The sequence below is a fragment of the Fusarium odoratissimum genome, assembly GCF_000260195.1.
Source record: "Fusarium odoratissimum NRRL 54006 unplaced genomic scaffold supercont1.27, whole genome shotgun sequence".
Classification (NCBI taxonomy): domain Eukaryota; kingdom Fungi; phylum Ascomycota; class Sordariomycetes; order Hypocreales; family Nectriaceae; genus Fusarium; species Fusarium odoratissimum.
The window spans coordinates 415,928-436,352 of NW_022158711.1; the positions used below are offsets into that span (position 1 = coordinate 415,928).

The window sequence follows — 20,425 nt, forward strand, 5'->3', positions numbered from 1 at the left end:
CTAATTGGTCAGTCCGTAATCACCCCGGGGTTTGCGGGTTGCGTCTAGACGTCAACGCCAAGAGCGAGCATCATTGTTTAAAACGACCTTCATCTGCAACTCATTCATGTCTGGCCATCAACAAATAGCACCTCTAAGGTCAATATGACTGAAACTAAAGAAAAAGATACGCCTGGCGGTTCACAGTCAGGTTCTGGTGTATCAAATGATCAGGACATGGCGGTTACTATTGAACACAACGGAGACGAAAAGGGTGACACAAAAGAAGAAAAGAAGGATACGAGCTTCAAGTACTACCTGGTATGCATCGCACTCGCGACAGCTGTGAGGGTGTACTAACAGTATTCGCAGCGCGTCTTTACCTACAACGATCGCTTAGGATGGATCCTCAACAGCATCGCATTCGTGGCTATGATCGCCGCTGGAACGATATTACCCCTGATGGATCTTGTTTTTGGAAAGTTCATCAACGTTTTCACTGATTTTGCAACTGGAGTGTTATCGCCCGCTGGATATCGAAGCGAAGTCAGCAAGTACAGGTATTGTTTGCTAGCCATTGTTTGCATTCACAAGTTGACCATTGATAGCTTGTACTTTATTTATCTCTTTATCGCAAAGTTTGCTTTGACATATCTTTGGACGGTAAGTCACTTATACACAGGAAGTCTATACAGAGATGATGCTAAAAGGGGTAGATTCTTGTCTCTATTGCTGCTATCAACACCACAAAAGCACTGCGCGTCGACTTTGTACGAAGCACCCTTCGCCAGGAAGTCGCCTTCTTCGACTCTCCGTCCTCATCAATTCCTGGGCAAATCACAACAAATGGAAATCTCATTAACCAAGGAATCTCGGAGAAGTTCGGCATCACCATCGCGGCTCTATCAACCTTTGTCTCAGCCTTTGTCGTCGCTTTCGCCGTGCAATGGAAATTGACACTCATTGTCCTTGCCATCATCCCCGTCAACCTCGTTGTAACGATTATCTGCGTCGCTATCGATACTGGCTATGAATATGCCATGTTTGACGTCTACTCGCGATCGAGTTCTTTGGCCGAGGAGGCTTTCTCGACTATTCGAACTGCACATGCTTTCTGGGCGTTTCCCAAGTTGTCTAAGAGATTTACGAATACGCTTGAGGAGGCGAGGAGAATTGGTCATAAGAAGTCCTGGGTTTACATGATTCTGTTCCCAACGGAGTTCTTTTGTATCTTTGCGGGTTATGGATTGGCCTTTTGGCAGGGTATGAGGATGTACTCTGAGGGTGAGATCACTCAGCCCGGTACAGTTGTTACGTGAGTTTCTTTTCTCCTCAGAGCTAGATGTTTTGCTAACATGGTTCATAGTGTCATCTTTGCAGTTCTTGTTGCTGCTACGGCTCTCACCCAAATCGCGCCCCAGACAATCGCCATCTCAAAGGCTACTGCAGCTGCGCAAGAGATGTTCGAGATGATCGATCGCAAGTCTGAAATCGACGCTTTATCACAGGAAGGAGACAAAATCCCGGACTTCAAGGGCGATATACGGTTCCGTGGCGTTCGCTTTGCTTACCCATCACGAGCTAATGTCGAAATTCTTCACTCACTCAACCTCGATATTCCTGCAGATCAAACAACTGCTCTGGTTGGAGCCAGCGGATCAGGAAAGAGTACTATCTTTGGTCTTTTGGAGCGATGGTATATGCCGAGCGCTGGTTCTATCACGCTGGATGGACGTCCTGTTGAGAGCTTGAACTTGCAATGGCTGCGAACAAATATTAGAATGGTTCAGCAGGTATGTACAGGGATCGATACACACTGTAGGCCAAACTGGTGCTGACTCCTTACCAGGAACCGACTCTATTCAGCGGCACTATCTATCAAAACGTTGTCGACGGCCTCACCGGCACCCCCATGGTGGACCTTTCAGAAGAAGAAAAGAAACGCATGGTTGTCGATGCCTGTAAATCGGCTTATGCCCATGACTTCATCGAAACATTGCCAAACGTAAGTCTCTCCTTATCTCATAGGTTTTTTTGACTAAACCCTTTTTCAGGGATACGATACTTGGATCGGCGAGCGAGGCGCCTCTTTATCCGGTGGACAGAAGCAGCGAGTGGTCATTGCTCGCAGCATCATCTCCAACCCCAAAGTCCTCATGCTCGACGAAGCTACCAGCGCCCTCGACCCCAACGCCGAAAAGATCGTGCAGCAAGCTCTCAACAACGTTGCCAAGGGTCGAACCATGATCGTCATCGCTCACAGACTCTCTACGATTCGAGATGCCGATAACATCATTGTCATGGCCAAGGGTGAAACTATCGAACAAGGTTCTCACGATTCATTGATTGAGAGAGGTGGTACATACTCGCGTCTTGTTCGCTTGCAGGATCTTGGAAAGGGAAGTGCTTCATCAGACGATGAGGATAGTGAGACGGATAAGGAGGAGCCAGTTGCTGGTCTCGATCCCGTTCTATCTCGTGCTTCTCAGCATGCTACAGCCGATATCTCGCAGGACGATGGAATCAACTATGGGCTTCTGAAGGGCCTTTGGCTTGTTATCAAAGAGCAACGGTCGCTGTGGTTCTCTGGGTTCATTCTGGTCATCATCTCATTATTGGGAGGTAAGTGCTATCATAAGCTACTAGGAAAGGCAGACACTGACAAAGTATAGGTGGCACATACCCAGCACTCGCCATCCTCTTCTCCAAAACAATGAAGGCTTTCGAGACCATCGATGTCAGCGAAGCAAACTTCTTCTCCCTGATGTTCTTCGTTGTTGCCCTTGCCAACTTTGTCATCTATGCCGTCGCTGGCTGGGTTTGCAACGAGATCGGCCAGGTAAGTGTCTCTTTTATCCATGCCATGAGATGATCAAGACTAACACTTTTCAGCATGTTATGACTGTATATCGTGGCGAACTGTTCGACAACACCCTTCGACAAGACATGGTCTTCTTCGACGATCCCAACCGTGGAACTGGTGCTCTTGTTTCACGACTGGCTGCCGAGCCTACGAGTCTTCAGGAACTTCTATCTATGAACCTGTCCCTCATCATGATCAACATCGTCACTGTTCTATCGAGTTCCGTCCTCGCCATCGCTTACGGTTGGAAATTGGGTCTTGTTCTGACACTTTGTGCTCTACCGGTCCTTGTTGGCTCAGGATATGTCCGAATCCGTCTTGAGTACAAGTTTGACGATGATACTGCTGGGCGGTTCGCGAAGAGCAGCAGCTTGGCCTCTGAAGCTGTGTTGGGTATCAGAACTGTGTCTTCACTGGCTCTGGAACGGGCTGTCATCGAGAGATACAGCAGTGCCCTTGAAGGACTTGCTAAGGAGGCAATTGCTGGACTAGGTTGGAAGATGCTGTTCTACTCTTTCAGTCAGTCGGCGTCTTTCCTCGCCATGGCCCTGGGTTTCTGGTAAGTTCAGTCTCGTTCATGCAGCATAAAGACGACACTAACAAGTAACAGGTACGGTGGTCGTCTTGTTTCTTTCGGCGAGTATACCACAGATCAGTTCTACATCATCTTCATCGCCGTCGTCTTCTCGGGAGAAACATCAGCCATGCTCTTCCAGTACACCACGAGCATCACCAAAGCACGAACTGCCATCAACTACATCTTCCAGCAGCGTCGTCAAAAGGCCCTACACGATAGTGCAGACAATGGACCGGGGGCTTCAGGAAGTGAGAAGTCGTCTGAGAAGGGTATTGATGTGTCTTGTGAGGAGATCACCTTCGCGTACCCCCGTCGACCCAAGTTGCAGGTTCTCAAAGGGGTCGATATCAGCATTGAGTCAGGAAAGATGGTCGCGCTGGTTGGTGCATCAGGTTGCGGTAAATCAACTATGATAGCGCTTCTCGAGCGTTTCTATGACCCAACTTCGGGTATGTTACTTGCGGATGGGGAGGATATCAAGATGAAGGACAGACGACTACACAGAAGGGACATTGCCCTCGTTCAGCAAGAGCCAGTCTTGTATCAGGGCTCTATCAGGGACAATATCTCTCTTGGCATCGAAGAAGGCGTTCCCTCTGACGACGAGATCATCGAAGCCTGCAAACAAGCCAACGTTTATGAATTCGTCTCTTCCCTCCCTGAGGGTCTTACTACGCCCTGCGGCAACCAAGGTCTCTCACTATCAGGAGGCCAACGTCAACGTATTGCCATCGCTCGAGCTCTTATCCGCAAGCCACGCCTTCTTCTCCTCGACGAGGCCACCAGTGCCCTCGACACAGAGAGCGAGAAGGTCGTCAAGGAAGCCTTAGATCGAGCAGCTGAGGGAAGGACAACAGTTGCTGTAGCTCATCGACTGAGCACGATTCGAGACGCTCACGTTATCTGTGTCTTTGCTGGCGGAAAGATTGTTGAGAGGGGACGACATGAGGAGCTTGTTGCGAAGAGGGGGCTTTACTATGAGATGGTGTTGGGACAGTCTCTGGATAGGGAGGCGTAAGCATTAGATGGGACCGGCGTTCAAGGGAGTTGTCCTTAGGATATCAGGGCCAAACGGGACTTGGATCTTGTCATGTTTCTGGGTTTGGGGTTCTCTACTCATCTACATATGTTTGAGTCCAGAATCAGGACGACCAATCTTTCTACTCTTTGTACACATTTATCATTACTACTTTTTGTAATATAGAGGGGGCACAAGAGCCGTACGCAAATAGACTTCCCCTTTTCGCACATCGGCAGTTGGAGTTGGCATATTGAACCCGGTTTTCTCAATGACTCTTCTCTCTCACTTTGCACCTTGGATGATTTGAACAACTTCCAGGTCAGACAAATATGTTATCATTACAAGAACCATGTCACTTGTCCATGTCGCATTTACAGATTCAAGAGAAGATGATGGGATCAAAACGTAGCCTGAACAAAGTCTAGAGCTCGTTCTATTCTGATCTAGAAAACATATCGTCGTATCTACTTTTATCTAGAACCCATCATAATAACTCAACAATCATTTTTCCTAACCACGTAACACGCATCGCTTAAACCAAGACCTTAACATCACCCTCCTTGAGCTTACCAGCCTCGACGAGTCTCTTGGTCTCGCCGGCCCAGACAGCCTTGATCTCATCAGCAACCTTGAGACCGTTGAGCTTACCAGCAAGAGCAGCAATCTCATCAGGATCAATCTTGCCCTGGATGGTCTCAACATCGCCGAGGACGGAGTCGATGTCAGCGGGTGTGGGCTCGCCGGTAGCGAAGTAGTTGGCGTCCTTGACGGAACCCTTGAGGACACGCTTGTTCTTCTTGACAGCGTTCTTGGCAGCCTCCTTTGCCTTCTTGGAGGACTCACGGTCAGCCTTGGCAGCAGCCTCAGCCTCCTGGCGAGCCTTCTCCTCGGCGAGCTTAGCGGCCTCAGCATCCTCCTTGGCCTTCTTCTCAGCAGCCTCGCGCTCGAAACGCTTCTTGTTCTTGGCGGCGTTGGCCTCCTGTCGGAATCGCTTGATACGCTCATCACCGGCGGAAGCGTCGTCTAGCAGCTTGCGGAGACGGGCGTTGTCGTCAGCCTTCTTCTTCTTGCGAGCGTTGGTGTTCTTGCGCTCCTGGTGTCGCTTCTGGTCACGGTTCTCGTTGTCATCGGGGACATCCTCGTCGAGGTACTCGAAAGTTCTCCAGCTGTCAAAGTTGTACCAGAAGTTGTAGAATTCCTCGACCTGCTCCTTGGTGGCGTCGGCACTGCCGAATGAGGGGACAGGGTGAGTCTTGGAGAAGCGAGCCTCAGACTTGAAGACCTTGCTCCATGCCTTATAGTAGTCGGTCTTCTGGAGTTGCTTCTTGGTGGGGGGCTCGACATCGGCCTCCTCATCGACGGAGTCGAACTGGCGACGCTTGATGGGGTCAAGGAGGACGTCAGTGGCCTTCTGGATACACTTGAAGAACTGATCGTCCTCGGTACGGCCCTGAGCGGCCTTCTTATCGGGGTGGTGCTTGAGGACCTTCTTGCGGTGAGCCTTCTTGATCTGGTCCTCAGTGGCCTTCCATCGGTACTTGGAGAGGCCGAGAATCTTGTAGTGGTCCTGGGTCTAGATCACGCTCGTTAGTATGGAATATTGACTCGAATCATTGTAAATACATACCTTCCAGTCCTTGGCCTCGCGCTGGAGCATCATAGGGTCCTCAGGCTCGCTCTCATCGCTGACATCGCCATCCTCGACGTTCTTGGTGCTCTCCTGAGCCTGGATACGGTCATCCTCAGAGAAAGTGCGCTTGTGGCGGGCACGTCGAGCGTGGGCGAGGAAGTGAGGTCCAACAGGCTCGATGGTTCGCTGAGTAGCCTCAGTGAGCTTGCCGATGGCCTTGAAGTCCTTGTCGGCAGCCCAGCCGCTGGGAAGGGCGGGAAGGGGGAGGGTCACAGTAGCCACGGAAGCCATTATGTGATGTGTGGTGATGGAGAGGGAGAAAAATCCCGACGTTTTTTTTGGCTGTAATAATTTTTTTCAATGGAGCACTTAATCGAGTTCCCCCACCATGGATGGACTTAACTCATTGGCGGGGTAAAAGTTCCAGTGGACGATCGGACAGTTACAGTGGGAGGGTGCTCTAGAATGCTCTACCATAGCGTTTACATGTGTCCGGGTCCGCCTGAATATTCCCGGCCCAGTGATCGGGCCTCCCGGTAATCCGCTGAGCCGCCCGGCCATTGAAACCATCCAATCCAGTTGAACTCGAACTGGACTTTTTTTACGTTCGATTTCAAAGCCGCTTCAACTCGACCTCGACAATCCCAGCACGATACCCACGACCTGTTGCGCCAGTCCTTCCTTTCAGTTCGAAGATTTTCCATTCGCTAGAATTGTCAGATTTCAAAATGGCCACCGCTCCCGCTCCCGCTCTCAATGCTTACCGACACCTAATGCGCGCGGCGCGAATCGCCTTCCAAGGTACGAATCCATTCCGGGACCGAACTTCGAATGCAACCGAGTTCATGTTCAAGACTGGCCCAATGGGCTATGCTGACTATCTGGTTCACTGCAGGCGACGCCCCTATCCTATCTGCAGCTCAGCTTCAGATCCGCAACGAGTTCCGCCAAAAAGCCTCGATCGATGCTGCCGATGCTTCTGCAGCCATTAAGCATGCCGAAGAGGTAGCAAAGGTCCTTCGTCAGAACGTTGTTCAGGGTCAAAGAACAGAGGAGGGCAAGGACACCTTCAGTAAGTTCAGATTGGGTGGTAGAGGGCGAAAACGGAAACTAATAGCATTTACAGAGCTGAGAATACATGAAGACATTGAGCGAGGCGATAACGAGTCTATCAAGACAGCTGGCAAAGGCACAGTCGGAGGTGGCTGCTGCGGTGGTGGTAAAAAATGAGAGGAGACTATTAGTCCCATTGTACAATTTGTAACATTATCTGACTGTCATGATACCCTCCAGGAATGAAATGCACCAAAATGATCATCACTCTAGAATAGCTCTTTGCTTCTCATCTATTCCTGTTTCTCACGTAATCTGCAACCTCCATGATCAATTGTCCTTTTCGCTAATAAAGATCACCCTATCCATGATGTCCTTTTCCCGACGCCAAACTCCAAAAGGCATGGTTTTCTACCTTACATGAACATAAAACAAGTCGTTACTTCATTCAGTCTCCAGTAAGAGCGGCGTAAGCAGGTGTGTCGGAAGCTCCTGGAGGTGCTGCCACAGGAGCTGGCAGAGCCTGACGGTTGGCAGAACCACTGCCACCCTCGATCGATCGCTGGCCTTGAGATCCTCCCTGGCGCTGTCTAGCATCTCGCAGCATCTGCGTCCTCTCGTCCTTGTCCATAGTACCAATAGCCTTTGGTTGTCCCCATCGAACCCTTAGGGGGCATCCTGCAATAACGGCGCGACCCTGGCATGCTTCAGCAGCCTTCTCAGCCGCCTCTCTAGTTTCGTAGTTGACAAATGCGCAGTGCGACATGTGTGAGCAGACCAAGCTCTTGATCTTGCCGTGAACCTTGAAGAAGTCGCGAAGCTTGTACTCGGGGAGATCGTCCTCGATGCCGGTCACGAAAAGTGACATGATGTTCTTGTCGGCGGGAGGAGCCCAGTCGCGTGGGCTAGGAGGGAGTTGAGCAGCACTGGGGAAGACCTGACGACCCTTACCACCAGTCCTAGCTCCCGCAGCAGCGGCTGCCTTTGAGTCTCGGGTTCGAATTGGGCCAGGTCCTCCAAGACCAGCGCCTACAGCTGCGTTTCCACCCTTGGAGCTCTCTCCCTCCTCGATAGTCTTGCCCTTGCGAAAGTAAGGCTTGCTGTTGGCGAGTCTTCGTAGCAGTTCGCGCGCCTTCTCGTCCGTCTTTTCGTATTCCTCCTGTCCAACCTTTCCCTCCTCGATGAGCTGCTCATTGTTTTGCGCAAAGTATTCTCGGTTGATATCGGACTGCGGGCCGGGTGCGACCATCTTGAGCGCAGCATCGCGTACGACGATAGGAAGACCGAAGGAAAGATCGAGCATGCAACATTGACAGCAGTTCTTGAGTCGCGCGCAGGTCAAGCAAATATTTGTTCGCTTCTTACGACCGTTGGCGCGAGTACCACTCCAGGCAAATACGGTGAAAGGTCTGGTACACTATTCAGATACATGTTAGCATTGTCTCTATGCGAAAACGCGGAGGAAAACAACGCGAAAGACTTACCAATTTGCATTCGGCGCCATAATCTTCTTTAAGCATCTTGACATAAGGATTATCAGGTAGACACGTCTCGCAGACGGAGGGAAAGTCGGTGGTCTCCCATCCTGATCGGTTGAGATCCTGCTTGATCTGAGGCGGCATTGTGAATAGATAGAGTAATGATTTTGCGCAGAGAAAAACTTCTAGTTGCCTGTGATGACTTTTGGAGTTGAGACGCGGAAATTCGGTCATCCGCCACCTTATGTAATACAAAATATGGCCTCAGACTCCAAACCTAAAACCGGAGTTGGCCGTCATTGGGCAGAGGGGCTATAGTCTTATCGATAAGCCTCGGTAATAACATCTCCTGGCCCCCAGGAGCAAGAAAACTTCTGACGTTAACTTATGGTGCTAAAATAAACTGGTCTAAAGGCTTGCTAAGATAGACTAAGCTTACCTAAGTCTTTTTATCACTTAGAAAAGAGGTCCTAAGTTTTCTTGCCTCCCCTTGCCTGGTCAACTCGGACAGATGTAAGTGCTCAATTGTAACTGGATCATTCATTTTGGAGGATTTGCACGAGACAGATCGATAATCTGATAGCTTCGTCATAAGATCTATTTTCCGTCATTCTCTTACTTTAAAGTTCTGGAGAAGTCATCTGCTGTTAGTAGATCTGGGGGGCTTCTCATGATATGAGGTGAACATGAATGGTTCGATACGAAAACGAAAATAATTTGTATGGCAATCCGAAACTTGGAGAAGTTCGAAATATGATGAAGCATTGCATGTAATATGATAGACCTATCATCATCATCATCATCATCATCATCATCATCATCATCATGACGGAACCTGTCCGGCTACAACTAATTGTTTAGTTGGTTGTCATGACTTGCAGTGTTATTTTGTTGTAAGAGACAATGTTCTCGTAGACGCTTTCGTATTCGTATCATTTCTCGCAAATTGAGCCTCCGGATACCTCTTCCTAGCATCCAGCAATTAGCTGCTGCGCTCTCACCGCCATACAATTCCGAATTGTGGCGAAAGGAGATATAATTACAAGGATAATTTGGCCAATTAATGCAATAGCAAATCAAAGATTTTCCAAAGAAATCAACAACTCGTTCAAGTCCTTGTCTTTCACATGAAGGCCAAAGTCATGGAGAATTAACTTAGCATCCGTAAATTACTTCGGGTCGTAAACTATCGGGTCGCCTAGACCAAGACCCGGCCCCCCTTAGACCCCCAAGCGATAGACAGGGGAACTAATACAGTTCAAGTTTAGCGTACTGTTACTTCTCAATTCGCAATTGAGATTGGATGCCCATAGACGGGATGGCTTGTGCAGTTCAGGGGAGGGCCCTGAAATTTGTTTGTTGCGACAGGCCGTCCCTCTGCGTAACCTTCAGCCATTAAAACCAACCCACTCCCTTTAGATTTCTACTTTTCAATCGATCTTTAATTCGCCTGCTGTCCTTCTCTTCTTTGCATTGACTTCGATTCTCTTCAACCTTAACCTTCACCTTCAACACTTTACACCATATTCAACATGGTTGCCTCTTCTACCGCCTCCAACCTCGAGCGCGAGGATCACCAGCGTGATGCCGACTTCAACAAGGCCATGCACGGCACCTCTGCCCAGGCCCGAGGAGGTGTTGCTGCCATGTTCCGAAAGGGCGGTTCTGCTAAGCAGGCTGCTGTCGACGAGTACTTCAAGCACTGGGATAACAAGCGCGCTGAGGACGAGACTCCTGAGGAGCGAGCTGTATGATCCCTTGATATGCCCCGCCATGAACAAATAGGAGGAACTAACATAGCGGTCAGGCCCGTACTGCTGAATACGCCACTTTGACTCGACAGTAAGTGATCTGATTCCTGTCTCTGTTTCTCCGTGGCCTTTTGGTCCATGTCTTGGAATGTCTCTTTTTTGGACTGTCGACTGACTCTGGGTTCACAGCTACTACAACCTTGCTACCGATCTCTACGAGTATGGCTGGGGCCAGTCTTTCCACTTCTGCCGATTCTCCCAGGGCGAGCCCTTTTACCAGGCCATTGCCCGCCATGAGCACTACCTTGCTCACCAGATTGGCATCAAGGAGGGCATGAAGGTTCTCGATGTCGGTTGCGGTGTTGGTGGTCCCGCTCGCGAGATCGCCAAGTTCACTGGCGCCCACATCACCGGTCTTAACAACAACGACTACCAGATTGAGCGTGCTACCCACTACGCTTTCAAGGAGGGTCTGTCTGACCAGCTCAAGTTTGTCAAGGGTGACTTTATGGTTCGTACAGTCCAGCATCCTCGGGTCCCGAACTCCAGCTAATACCCCTTTCAGCAAATGTCCTTCCCTGACAACAGCTTCGATGCCGTCTATGCCATTGAGGCTACTTGCCACGCCCCTACTCTTAAGGGTATCTACAGCGAGATCTTCCGAGTTCTCAAGCCCGGTGGTGTCTTCGGTGTGTACGAGTGGCTCATGACCGACGAGTACGACAACGATAACCTCCGCCACCGTGAGATTCGATTGGGTATCGAGCAGGGTGATGGTATCTCCAACATGTGCAAGGTCTCTGAGGGACTTGACGCCATCAAGGACTCTGGTTTCGAGATGCTCCACCACGAGGATCTTGCCATGCGCCCTGATGCTCTTCCCTGGTACTGGCCCCTGGCTGGTGAGCTCCGCTACATCCAGTCCGTCGGTGACATCTTCACCATTGTGCGCATGACCACCTGGGGACGAACCATTGCCCACGGTCTGGCTGGCCTTCTTGAGACATTCAAGCTTGCTCCTGCTGGAACCAAGAAGACTGCTGACAGTCTGGCTCTCGCTGCCGACTGCTTGGTCGCTGGTGGTCGGGATCACCTCTTCACCCCCATGTACCTCATGGTGGCTCGCAAGCCTTCTGCGTAAAGCAACAGGCTTATGACAACAAAATTCCAAAACAAAAACATCTTATGAAGATATAAAAGGGCATTTGAATCATGCTGGCTGATGATGCATACATATATGAAGTGGCCGGCCTCAAGATATAGAGGATCCAGAAGGCAGAGGAGTTTGGGGACAATACTGGCTTATAATTGTAATATACATACCATACAATTTCAAATTTCTTGTCATTGATAGCCTGATTGGCCATGATACAGCATTAATTGAATCATATCAACATTCGATACTGAGGTGATCTCTTATTAGCGGTTTCTTGTTTCTCCGGTACCGTCATCTGACTGTGTTTAAGCAGATAAAGCACTCAGTTTTCAAGTTTTTGGTGGAGATAAATGGTCCCCCAATGCGCCCCTGGATCCCCCAACAGACTTTCGAAATGGGTCGGAGGGTTCTGTTCTGAGCTGTGATAGGTGCTTCAGCGCTAGTAGGCTACCCTTCGAAAACAGTGCTGCAGCGAGTGGCAGGGGTCGCATCAAAGTCGCTGTAGGCGGGGAGCAAGAGAGGGATAAAGCTGCCCCGAGCTAACGGAGGCTCACTCGGGGGTTTTGGAGAGCGGGTACCCCATTAGTCACCCGAAATTGGTGAGGGCTTAGGTACCTCGCAGTTCCGGCACGATACGTACCGACTGGCCCCAAAAAAAAACTGATAGCTGGCCAGCGAAAGCGTTGTTCGGTGAAATTCCCTCTCTCAACCCGACCTGTTCCATCTCTCAACACCAACTTCAGTTCATCACCATTTTCAATTCCCACGTCAAAGTCGACAACCAGGGAATTAAGAGAAGCCTGTCCACTGCAGCTTCTTGTCTTTCAAGTTCTGTTCTCTCTTTCCCGTCGACCGTTCGACCTCCTCCTCTCCGACTCCACGGTCAATTGACTTGTTCAACAAACCGCCGCACATCATGTCTCGCATTCTCCGACCCGCAGCTCGCCTAGCTGCTTCGACCCGGGCTCTTCGCGCTCCCGCTGCCCCTTCGTTCGCCCAGTCTGCCATCGCTCGCGCTGCTCTTGCTCGACCTGTTGTCTTCGGTTCCGCCCAGACCCGATCCTACGCCGACGGCCAGAGCTCTGGTGTCAAGGAGGTCACTGTCCGAGATGCGCTCAACGAGGCTCTCGCTGAGGAGCTTGAGCAGAACGAGAAGGTCTTCATTCTCGGTGAGGAGGTTGCTCAGTACAACGGTGCCTACAAGGTGACCAAGGGTCTTCTCGACCGCTTCGGTGAGAAGCGTGTCATTGACACTCCCATTACTGAGTCTGGTTTCTGTGGTCTCGCTGTTGGTGCTGCCCTCAGTGGTCTTCACCCTGTCGTAAGTATCTCAGCTTCCGCATTGTGATTGCTCGAGATTCTAACCATTGTGCTTCACCAATCTAGTGTGAGTTCATGACCTTCAACTTCGCCATGCAGGCCATCGATCAGATCATCAACTCTGCTGCCAAGACCCTCTACATGTCTGGTGGTATCCAGCCTTGCAACATCACCTTCCGTGGCCCCAACGGCTTCGCTGCTGGTGTCGGCGCTCAGCACTCCCAGGACTACTCCGCCTGGTACGGCAGCATCCCCGGTCTCAAGGTCGTCTCTCCCTGGAACTCCGAGGATGCCAAGGGTCTCCTGAAGGCCGCCATCCGCGACCCCAACCCCGTCGTTGTTCTCGAGAACGAGTTGATGTACGGACAGAGCTTCCCCATGTCCGAGGCTGCCCAGAAGGACGACTTCGTCATTCCCTTCGGTAAGGCCAAGATTGAGCGATCCGGCAAGGACCTGACCATTGTCACCCTCGGCCGCACCGTTGGCCAGTCTCTCGTTGCCGCCGAGAACCTCAAGAAGAAGTACGGTGTCGAGGTTGAGGTTATCAACCTGCGATCCATCAAGCCTCTCGATGTTGAGACCATCATCCAGTCCGTCAAGAAGACCGGTCGTCTCCTGTCCGTCGAGTCTGGCTACCCTGCCTTTGGTGTCGGATCTGAGATCCTCGCCTTGACAATGGAGTACGGCTTCGACTACCTCGATGCCCCTGCTGCCCGTGTCACCGGTGCTGAGGTCCCTACCCCTTACGCCCAGAAGCTCGAGGAGATGTCCTTCCCCACTGAGCAGCTGATTGAGGACTACGCCGCCAAGGTCCTCCGTCTGTAAAAAAGAGAAATGAGGGTTGAGAGAGAATATAGCTTACCTGCTTGAGCATGTCAGGTCGACGCCCATGCCTACGTATTGTGTATGACAGAGCTTGCTTCATGCTACCCATCGTGGCATATGAATTGCGATGCGGATGAAAATCTGATCCAATTGGCGTATTTGATGGACACTTTTTTGATAGACGTGCGGAAGGGAAGGGAAATGTAATTTTACCGCGTGTTGCCATGTATAGTCAGGGCATAGCAGCCGTCTTATTAATGATCTACCAATTCACTTTTGTGCATCCATGATTGTGACCTGTGTTTGAAGTTTGCCGTGTCTTTGCAACAAGGCCTGTTTAATGTCACCGTCCTCTAAGATCACCCTGAAGATCCTTCTACAGTTTTAGAGACTTAGTCATGTCAAACATCTGGATCGAAAAAGTTTTTGGTAGGTATAGGGTAGTCAAAGTGGAGCTGTAAGCTCTCATAAGTGTCCCGCCATGAATGTCAGAATCACCAACGTCAATGGTGGGGCAGTTTTAACTTGGAGCTTTCATCACTTCAATATTCATTTTACCATAACGAATTCAACCTCACAGTTTTGCCTATAAGCTGATTCAAGATTAAAAGGCATGGCTGGTATCGACGCTCTCCTTGAAAGAGGGCCTGAAGAGACCGGTCAACGCCAACCTGCAACTCAAGATCCAGAAGAGCTCAAGCGACACCTAGAGGAGCTCCTCCTCTCACCCTCGCCTGAGTTCTCACCAGAGTGGCTCAACCGACTTCAGCAGCGATGGGATTATGAGGCCGATTACACTTCGCTTTACAAGGTTGCACCGCCGCATACTCGAACTCTCACCAGATTCCAGCGTCATGGACTTGAAGGTCGTGTTACAGGCTACAAGAACGTCACTGTCCCCGCAAACAGTGCCACGGCCAAGAACTCGACAAGTCTGTCTCGAAAGCCTGCCAACCGGGCTGACTTCGTGAGAGGCGCCGCGGGTTTCTTTCCCTTCGCTCCTGGTGGTCTTGAGGGTATCGAAGCAACGGCGGCATTTGAGGATCAAGTTCACACAGGTATTACAGGAGGTGCTACAGAGACTAGTTCTACAGGAAACAAGCTTGAACGAGTGATCCAGCTTGGTGCCGAGGGTGGACTACTAGAGAAGGCTCCTGGAATGAGCAGAGGAATCGACTTCACTAAGAAAAAGACAAGTATCAGCCAAGAAGATGCGAACGCCGTTAAGAAGGTACTCGAAGAAGACCCAGAAGACGCCAAGGTCGACGAAGGTGGTAATGAAGCTTCAACAGACGTTACTACTCCGGATGCAACTCCCGACGAAAATGGTGAGGATGGCGATGATATCGACGACATTCTGCCTGTTGAGTTCCCCGCCCTGGAACCTCATGGAGTTCTTGCAGCCTCGAGTGCTCGCAAGGCCGGTCGCGAGTGGGCGCATATGGTCGACATCAACCATGATATGTCCAACTTCAGAGAGCTCGTACCTGACATGGCTAGAGAGTGGCCTTTCGAACTCGATACTTTCCAGAAGGAAGCAGTGTACCACCTGGAGAACGGCGATTCAGTATTCGTTGCAGCGCATACTTCAGCTGGCAAGACTGTTGTAGCAGAGTACGCAATCGCACTGGCTGCTAAACACATGACGAAGGCCATTTACACTTCGCCAATCAAGGCACTGAGTAACCAGAAGTTCCGCGACTTTCGACAGACCTTTGACGAGGTGGGTATTCTCACTGGTGATGTTCAGATCAACCCTGAGGCTAGTTGCCTCATCATGACAACGGAAATTCTTCGAAGTATGCTCTACCGAGGAGCTGATCTGATCCGAGACGTCGAGTTCGTTATCTTCGACGAAGTCCACTATGTCAACGATTTTGAGCGAGGTGTTGTCTGGGAAGAGGTCATTATCATGCTGCCCGAACATGTGTCTCTCATTCTACTGTCCGCCACAGTTCCGAACACTAAGGAGTTTGCTTCGTGGGTCGGACGAACGAAGCAGAAAGACATCTACGTTATTTCTACACCGAAGCGACCCGTTCCCTTGGAGCATTATCTCTGGGCAGGAAAAAACATCCACAAGATCGTTGACTCAGAGAAGAAGTTCATCGAAAAGGGCTGGAAGGACGCACACTTTGCTATTCAAGGAAAGGACAAGCCGAAGCCTGCAGAGACTACTGTCGCCACTCGTGGAGGCAATCCTCGTGGCAATCAACGCGGTGGTACTCAACGAGGCGGTCCCCAGCGTGGTGGACGTGGAGGAGGTCAACAGCAGAGAGGAGGTAATCAGCAACGTGGTCGGGGCGGACCACCACGAGCAAGCCATGCTCCAGGTCACATGGGTCGTGGGGGTCGTGCTGGAGGTTTCACATCTGTTGCGCAAGACAAGAACCTTTGGGTTCATCTTGTCCAGTATCTCAAGAAGTCAACTCTCCTGCCAGCTTGTATCTTCGTCTTCTCGAAAAAGCGATGTGAGGAGAACGCAGATGCCCTCAGCAACCAAGACTTCTGCACTGCTGCTGAGAAGAGCCATATTCACATGATCATCGAAAAGTCGGTTGCGCGGTTAAAGCCTGACGACCGACAGCTTCCACAGATCATCAGGTTGAGGGAACTTCTAAGTCGAGGCATTGCTGTTCATCATGGTGGACTGTTGCCCATTGTCAAGGAGCTGGTTGAGATCTTGTTCGCCCAGACATTGGTCAAGGTCCTGTTCGCTACAGAAACATTTGCTATGGGTCTTAACCTTCCTACACGAACAGTAGTATTCTCTGGATACCGTAAGCATGACGGACACTCGTTCCGAAATCTATTACCAGGAGAGTACACTCAGATGGCCGGTCGTGCTGGTCGTCGTGGTCTTGATACTGTTGGTTCAGTCATCATTGTGCCACCAGGAGGCTTGGACGATGCCCCTCCTGTTGCAGATCTCCGAAACATGATTCTGGGAGAGCCGTCTAAGTTGCGGTCACAGTTCCGACTGACATACAACATGATCCTAAATCTCCTCCGAGTGGAGGCGTTGAAGATCGAAGAGATGATCAAGCGCAGTTTCTCTGAACACGCCACTCAACAGTTGCTCCCCGAACACGAGAAGGATGTGAAACTAGCGCAAGCAGATTTGGCCAAGGTCAAGAGAGATTCTTGCAAGATCTGCGACGTCTCGATGGACGAATGCCATCAAGCTTCCCAAGACTTCAAGAGACTCACATTTGAGCTGTACAAGGGTCTGCTATCTATCCCCATTGGACGTAGAATGTTCTCTCAGCACCGCCTTGTTGTCTTCAACTGGGACGGCATTCGCTCTATCGGCATCCTCCTCGCAGACGGAGTTAGTAATAAAGGAACGACGGAGGATCCAACACTACACGTATGCGCCATCAAGTCACTTCGAGATCGACGAGATGCTACCGATCAGCTTCCTTTCATCCCTGCATTCCGCAAGTACCTCCACGAACTTCCCAAGAGTAAGAAGCGAGTGCAGACTAAGACTCTTCACGTTCCTCTAAGTGACGTGGAGTGTCTCACAAGATGGGTGACCAAGGGTATTGTTCCTGAGATCTTCCAGGGCGGAGATGGCTATCAGAAAGCGAAGGACAAACTGCAAGAGCTTTGTGGTTCGTGGGACGATCGATGGGAGGAACTCGATCTCTCTCGAATCAAGCAATTGCAACTACAGGAGATTGTGGAGAAGAGAGTTGAGTTGGTCAAGACGATATCGAATTCACCGGTTGAGAAGTGTCCAGACTTCTTGAAGCACGTAAGTTTACCTCAGCCTCCTTGAAAGACCTCAGTACTAACGATATGGACAGTTCGCTATGTGTCACGATGAGTGGCTCATCAAGGATCATATCTCTCAGCTGAAGCAGTCATTGTCTGATCAGAACCTTCAACTTCTACCCGATTACGAACAGCGAGTTCAAGTGCTTAAGGAGCTTGGCTTCATCGATGATGCCACTCGGATCCAGCTCAAGGGCAAGGTCGCCTGCGAGATTCATTCTGGTGATGAACTGGTCCTGACTGAGCTCATTCTTGACAACGTCCTCGCCGACTACGAACCCGCCGAAATTGCCGCTCTCCTTTCGGCGTTTGTATTCCAAGAGAAGACTGACATAGAACCATCCCTGACTGGCAACCTCGAGCGAGGAAAGGAGAAGATTGTTGCCATCTCCGAGAAGGTGAACGATGTGCAGACCAGACTGCAAGTCATTCAGTCTGCTGATGACTCAAATGACTTTGTTTCTCGACCACGGTTCGGAATCATGGAAGTGGTCTACGAGTGGGCTCGAGGTATGAGCTTCAAGAACATCACCGGCTTGACCGACGTCCTTGAAGGCACGATTGTACGAACGATTACACGACTGGATGAGACATGTCGCGAGGTGAAGAACGCGGCGAGAATTGTGGGTGATCCCGAACTATATCAGAAGATGCAACAGGCACAGGAAATGATCAAGAGGGATATCACAGCAGTGGCAAGTCTCTACATGTAAGCCCAGCATGGTTTGGAGTATCTGGCATTTGTACGGAGCGTGCAATATACGTCACGAGCATGTAGGAGAAAAGGGAGTGCGAGTGTCATGTCTAATGTATGATATTGATAAACAATAAAGAAAATTTGCCTTCATTCTCGAAGTTGGAGATGAAGATGAATTTATGTCGCCACCAGAAACCCCAACGCCAAACCTTAACCAAGAAAACGTACCTCTCCGAAAGTTGATCATGATGAATCTGTCATGCCACCCTATCGCATAAAATAATTGGAGTTCAAAAGTGCCAAACAAGGCAAGTCCTGTGACGAGCAGCAAGACTATGCACGCAGGGCTCGAAGCCTCTGCTGGAGCTTATCCTCCTCCTCAGCAGTAGGCTCGTTGGTCTGCTGGGGTTCGGCGTTCGAAGGTGTCGCTTGGTTGAGTTCCTTGCTGAGCTCAAGGCCAGCGTCGTCGGCAAGCTTGCCGAGAAGTTCGTGGACAGCATCCTCGCCGACTTGGGTGGAGGTAGACTGGGTGATGGCGTCTTGGTAGATGCCGTTGGACATGGCGTATTCTTCGTTTTGCTGCTTGAACTGCTCGAGAGTAACGAGGGTCTAGGCTACTGTTAGTGTCGGTCGATATTGTATGGATAACAATGTGCTCACCTTTTCGGGGTTGGTGTTCTTCTGGGCCACATTCATAGTTCGTGATGACTGGGCCATCATCTGTGTCATGCGGTTCATCGAGTTGTTGGCCTGAATCTGCGCAGCAGACAACTCGGCCATATCAGCCATCTGATCCATCTGCTGAGCAAGCGCCTGCTTCGACAGCAGCATCTTGGCCTTCTGATAAGCCTTCTGCGTCTCGCCCTTCTTGAGAAGGTCCTGGATCTGCTTCTTCAGGATGGGGTCCTGCTTGGCTGCCTTTTGGGCCTCGCGGCGAGCCTGCTTGGCTTGGAAGCGAGCCTGGAACTCGACTTGCATGTCGCGGGCCATCTGACGGTTCGCCATTGTAGGTGGTTGGTTGATGGTAGAAGTCGTAGAGGAAGAAGGTTTTTTTTTTTTTTACGGTTGAGGAGTAAAGTTGGAAGAGGTTGTAAATGTCCTGTGAGTGTAAACTTTAGGTAGGCATGGAAGCGCCGAAGGCCTAGAATCGGAACTTGACTTGGCTTGCGATGGGATGGTTGAATGCGGGGCGCCACGAAAGACAGGCTGGAGAAGTGGGCGAATGACGCAACGAACGGCGACGGATAATTTTGGCGGAACTGATAAGGCCCTGATTGTGGCTTTGCACAGCCACTGGAAGAAGGCTTGTTACATTGATCTAGGGTAGTTTTGACCGAAGTCAATCAGCGAGTCCATCAACAACGAACATTGACGGGTAGTAATGGTTTGACAGTAGTGTTTTGCTGACGATCATGGAGATGCTCAATTGACTGTCTCTGGTGCTAATAGTGACCTAGCCATGATATCATACGACCTTTTGAGGATACTGAACAATATGCAGCCAAATTGCCAATCAAAGACTTAATGGCTTTGACACATGTTCGAGTGTATGTTCACCAATAATGCCACATGCACTGCCGTCTTATACAATTTAAGAGATACTTATTAGCACCAGAAGGTATGAATACCGAAAGAATTGGCTATCCCTAGTATAATATTCCACCCAACGAGCTACTATGGCTTAAGCAGTGAACGAGCAACTCGAGCTTCTGGAACGACGCACACAAACACTTACACGAAGGGAGGACCTAAGAGCAGATTCACATTTAGCAAGAACGAACGACTTTCGGCTTAACGATTCAAGATGCGATGGTTATTGAAACGACGCTGAAACATCGCCTCAGGTTCGGTGACTTATACGCTTCGTTGGGCTATAATTGTTTCAAGATATAAAGTTGCTACAACATGAGATCATTCTAAAAATACTGGATATGAAACATGGACTTCAACGGCCATTGGCGAGTCAATGGCAGGATTCAGCTACCAAGAAACAACAAACGACAAACGTCAGTGACCTCAAGGGAACGAGCATAAACTCTATGAGAAGCCGTAGGACTGAGGATGCCATTCAAGAGCAGCGGCCGTTGTGACATCCCCAGGGCGGCCGCAAATTACTGGGCCCTCGGTATGTGGAAGTTCTGTTGCAAGAATCGAGACATGGTAATGAGGGTCGTTATAAGACCGGCCCAGAGATATCTTGACAATCGGCAGTTCGGGTTGGGTGATAAGCATTAATATCCCACATGCCGATTTGCGCGTCGCCGCGTACTACACATTTCGTTGCGCAACAAACGA

At 50.2% G+C, this 20,425-nt stretch overlaps 8 protein-coding genes across 9 annotated transcripts; 5 read left to right on the forward strand and 3 right to left on the reverse strand.

Annotated features, from left to right (window-relative positions):
* Positions 1 to 13: 13 nt before the first annotated feature.
* Positions 14 to 4,829, forward strand: FOIG_12624 (uncharacterized protein). The gene is made up of 10 exons (XM_031213555.1): positions 14 to 300; positions 352 to 539; positions 588 to 642; positions 696 to 1,294; positions 1,346 to 1,772; positions 1,829 to 1,984; positions 2,034 to 2,601; positions 2,652 to 2,818; positions 2,872 to 3,401; positions 3,453 to 4,829. The coding sequence occupies exons 1-10, from the start codon at positions 145 to 147 to the stop codon at positions 4,435 to 4,437; spliced, it is 3,831 nt and encodes a 1,276-aa protein (XP_031056886.1). The 5' UTR covers positions 14 to 144; the 3' UTR covers positions 4,438 to 4,829.
* Position 4,830: 1 nt separating this feature from the next.
* FOIG_12625 (DnaJ like subfamily C member 2) lies at positions 4,831 to 6,410 on the reverse strand. Its single transcript, XM_031213556.1, has 2 exons — positions 6,068 to 6,410; positions 4,831 to 6,013 (listed from the first exon to the last, which is right to left on the reverse strand). Exons 1-2 carry the CDS (start codon positions 6,359 to 6,361, stop codon positions 4,973 to 4,975), a joined length of 1,335 nt encoding a protein of 444 aa, XP_031056887.1. The 5' UTR covers positions 6,362 to 6,410; the 3' UTR covers positions 4,831 to 4,972.
* Positions 6,411 to 6,625: 215 nt separating this feature from the next.
* FOIG_12626 (uncharacterized protein) lies at positions 6,626 to 7,433 on the forward strand. Of its 2 annotated transcripts, XM_031213557.1 has the most exons (3): positions 6,626 to 6,871; positions 6,966 to 7,142; positions 7,197 to 7,433. In XM_031213557.1, the coding sequence occupies exons 1-3, from the start codon at positions 6,799 to 6,801 to the stop codon at positions 7,298 to 7,300; spliced, it is 354 nt and encodes a 117-aa protein (XP_031056888.1). In that variant the 5' UTR covers positions 6,626 to 6,798; the 3' UTR covers positions 7,301 to 7,433. The 2 variants fall into 2 exon arrangements, with proteins under 2 accessions (XP_031056888.1, XP_031056889.1); XM_031213558.1 differs by having other exon boundaries at positions 6,680 to 7,142.
* On the reverse strand, positions 7,242 to 8,986 carry FOIG_12627 (uncharacterized protein). The gene is made up of 2 exons (XM_031213559.1): positions 8,608 to 8,986; positions 7,242 to 8,540 (listed from the first exon to the last, which is right to left on the reverse strand). The coding sequence occupies exons 1-2, from the start codon at positions 8,833 to 8,835 to the stop codon at positions 7,572 to 7,574; spliced, it is 1,197 nt and encodes a 398-aa protein (XP_031056890.1). The 5' UTR covers positions 8,836 to 8,986; the 3' UTR covers positions 7,242 to 7,571.
* A 716-nt stretch (positions 8,987 to 9,702) lies between these two features.
* On the forward strand, positions 9,703 to 11,764 carry FOIG_12628 (sterol 24-C-methyltransferase). The gene is made up of 4 exons (XM_031213560.1): positions 9,703 to 10,349; positions 10,409 to 10,443; positions 10,542 to 10,863; positions 10,918 to 11,764. The coding sequence occupies exons 1-4, from the start codon at positions 10,134 to 10,136 to the stop codon at positions 11,491 to 11,493; spliced, it is 1,149 nt and encodes a 382-aa protein (XP_031056891.1). The 5' UTR covers positions 9,703 to 10,133; the 3' UTR covers positions 11,494 to 11,764.
* Positions 11,765 to 11,920: 156 nt separating this feature from the next.
* On the forward strand, positions 11,921 to 13,943 carry FOIG_12629 (pyruvate dehydrogenase E1 component subunit beta). Its single transcript, XM_031213561.1, has 2 exons — positions 11,921 to 12,829; positions 12,895 to 13,943. The coding sequence occupies exons 1-2, from the start codon at positions 12,425 to 12,427 to the stop codon at positions 13,651 to 13,653; spliced, it is 1,164 nt and encodes a 387-aa protein (XP_031056892.1). The 5' UTR covers positions 11,921 to 12,424; the 3' UTR covers positions 13,654 to 13,943.
* Positions 13,944 to 14,178: 235 nt separating this feature from the next.
* On the forward strand, positions 14,179 to 18,403 carry FOIG_12630 (uncharacterized protein). The gene is made up of 2 exons (XM_031213562.1): positions 14,179 to 17,413; positions 17,466 to 18,403. Exons 1-2 carry the CDS (start codon positions 14,267 to 14,269, stop codon positions 18,144 to 18,146), a joined length of 3,828 nt encoding a protein of 1,275 aa, XP_031056893.1. The 5' UTR covers positions 14,179 to 14,266; the 3' UTR covers positions 18,147 to 18,403.
* FOIG_12631 (uncharacterized protein) lies at positions 17,463 to 19,322 on the reverse strand. Its single transcript, XM_031213563.1, has 2 exons — positions 18,791 to 19,322; positions 17,463 to 18,739 (listed from the first exon to the last, which is right to left on the reverse strand). The coding sequence occupies exons 1-2, from the start codon at positions 19,133 to 19,135 to the stop codon at positions 18,464 to 18,466; spliced, it is 621 nt and encodes a 206-aa protein (XP_031056894.1). The 5' UTR covers positions 19,136 to 19,322; the 3' UTR covers positions 17,463 to 18,463.
* Between the last annotated feature and the right edge of the window lie 1,103 nt (positions 19,323 to 20,425).

Excerpts from the sequence above, each read along its gene's own strand:
- FOIG_12624 (XM_031213555.1), top strand. The coding sequence starts at position 145 with ATGACTGAAACTAAAGAAAAAGATACGCCTGGCGGTTCACAGTCAGGT. Across the intron at positions 540-587 it reads AGCGAAGTCAGCAAGTACAG|CTTGTACTTTATTTATCTCT; the intron begins GTATTGTTTGCT and ends GACCATTGATAG. Across the intron at positions 2,602-2,651 it reads CATCATCTCATTATTGGGAG|GTGGCACATACCCAGCACTC; the intron begins GTAAGTGCTATC and ends GACAAAGTATAG.
- FOIG_12625 (XM_031213556.1), bottom strand. The coding sequence starts at position 6,361 with ATGGCTTCCGTGGCTACTGTGACCCTCCCCCTTCCCGCCCTTCCCAGC. Across the intron at positions 6,014-6,067 it reads GCGAGGCCAAGGACTGGAAG|ACCCAGGACCACTACAAGAT; the intron begins GTATGTATTTAC and ends AGCGTGATCTAG.
- FOIG_12626 (XM_031213557.1), top strand. The coding sequence starts at position 6,799 with ATGGCCACCGCTCCCGCTCCCGCTCTCAATGCTTACCGACACCTAATG. Across the intron at positions 6,872-6,965 it reads GGCGCGAATCGCCTTCCAAG|GCGACGCCCCTATCCTATCT; the intron begins GTACGAATCCAT and ends GGTTCACTGCAG. Across the intron at positions 7,143-7,196 it reads GGAGGGCAAGGACACCTTCA|AGCTGAGAATACATGAAGAC; the intron begins GTAAGTTCAGAT and ends TAGCATTTACAG.
- FOIG_12627 (XM_031213559.1), bottom strand. The coding sequence starts at position 8,835 with ATGACCGAATTTCCGCGTCTCAACTCCAAAAGTCATCACAGGCAACTA. Across the intron at positions 8,541-8,607 it reads ATGGCGCCGAATGCAAATTG|TGTACCAGACCTTTCACCGT; the intron begins GTAAGTCTTTCG and ends GTATCTGAATAG.
- FOIG_12628 (XM_031213560.1), top strand. The coding sequence starts at position 10,134 with ATGGTTGCCTCTTCTACCGCCTCCAACCTCGAGCGCGAGGATCACCAG. Across the intron at positions 10,444-10,541 it reads TACGCCACTTTGACTCGACA|CTACTACAACCTTGCTACCG; the intron begins GTAAGTGATCTG and ends CTGGGTTCACAG. Across the intron at positions 10,864-10,917 it reads TTGTCAAGGGTGACTTTATG|CAAATGTCCTTCCCTGACAA; the intron begins GTTCGTACAGTC and ends TACCCCTTTCAG.
- FOIG_12629 (XM_031213561.1), top strand. The coding sequence starts at position 12,425 with ATGTCTCGCATTCTCCGACCCGCAGCTCGCCTAGCTGCTTCGACCCGG. Across the intron at positions 12,830-12,894 it reads TCAGTGGTCTTCACCCTGTC|TGTGAGTTCATGACCTTCAA; the intron begins GTAAGTATCTCA and ends TCACCAATCTAG.
- FOIG_12630 (XM_031213562.1), top strand. The coding sequence starts at position 14,267 with ATGGCTGGTATCGACGCTCTCCTTGAAAGAGGGCCTGAAGAGACCGGT. Across the intron at positions 17,414-17,465 it reads GTCCAGACTTCTTGAAGCAC|TTCGCTATGTGTCACGATGA; the intron begins GTAAGTTTACCT and ends CGATATGGACAG.
- FOIG_12631 (XM_031213563.1), bottom strand. The coding sequence starts at position 19,135 with ATGGCGAACCGTCAGATGGCCCGCGACATGCAAGTCGAGTTCCAGGCT. Across the intron at positions 18,740-18,790 it reads AGAACACCAACCCCGAAAAG|ACCCTCGTTACTCTCGAGCA; the intron begins GTGAGCACATTG and ends ACAGTAGCCTAG.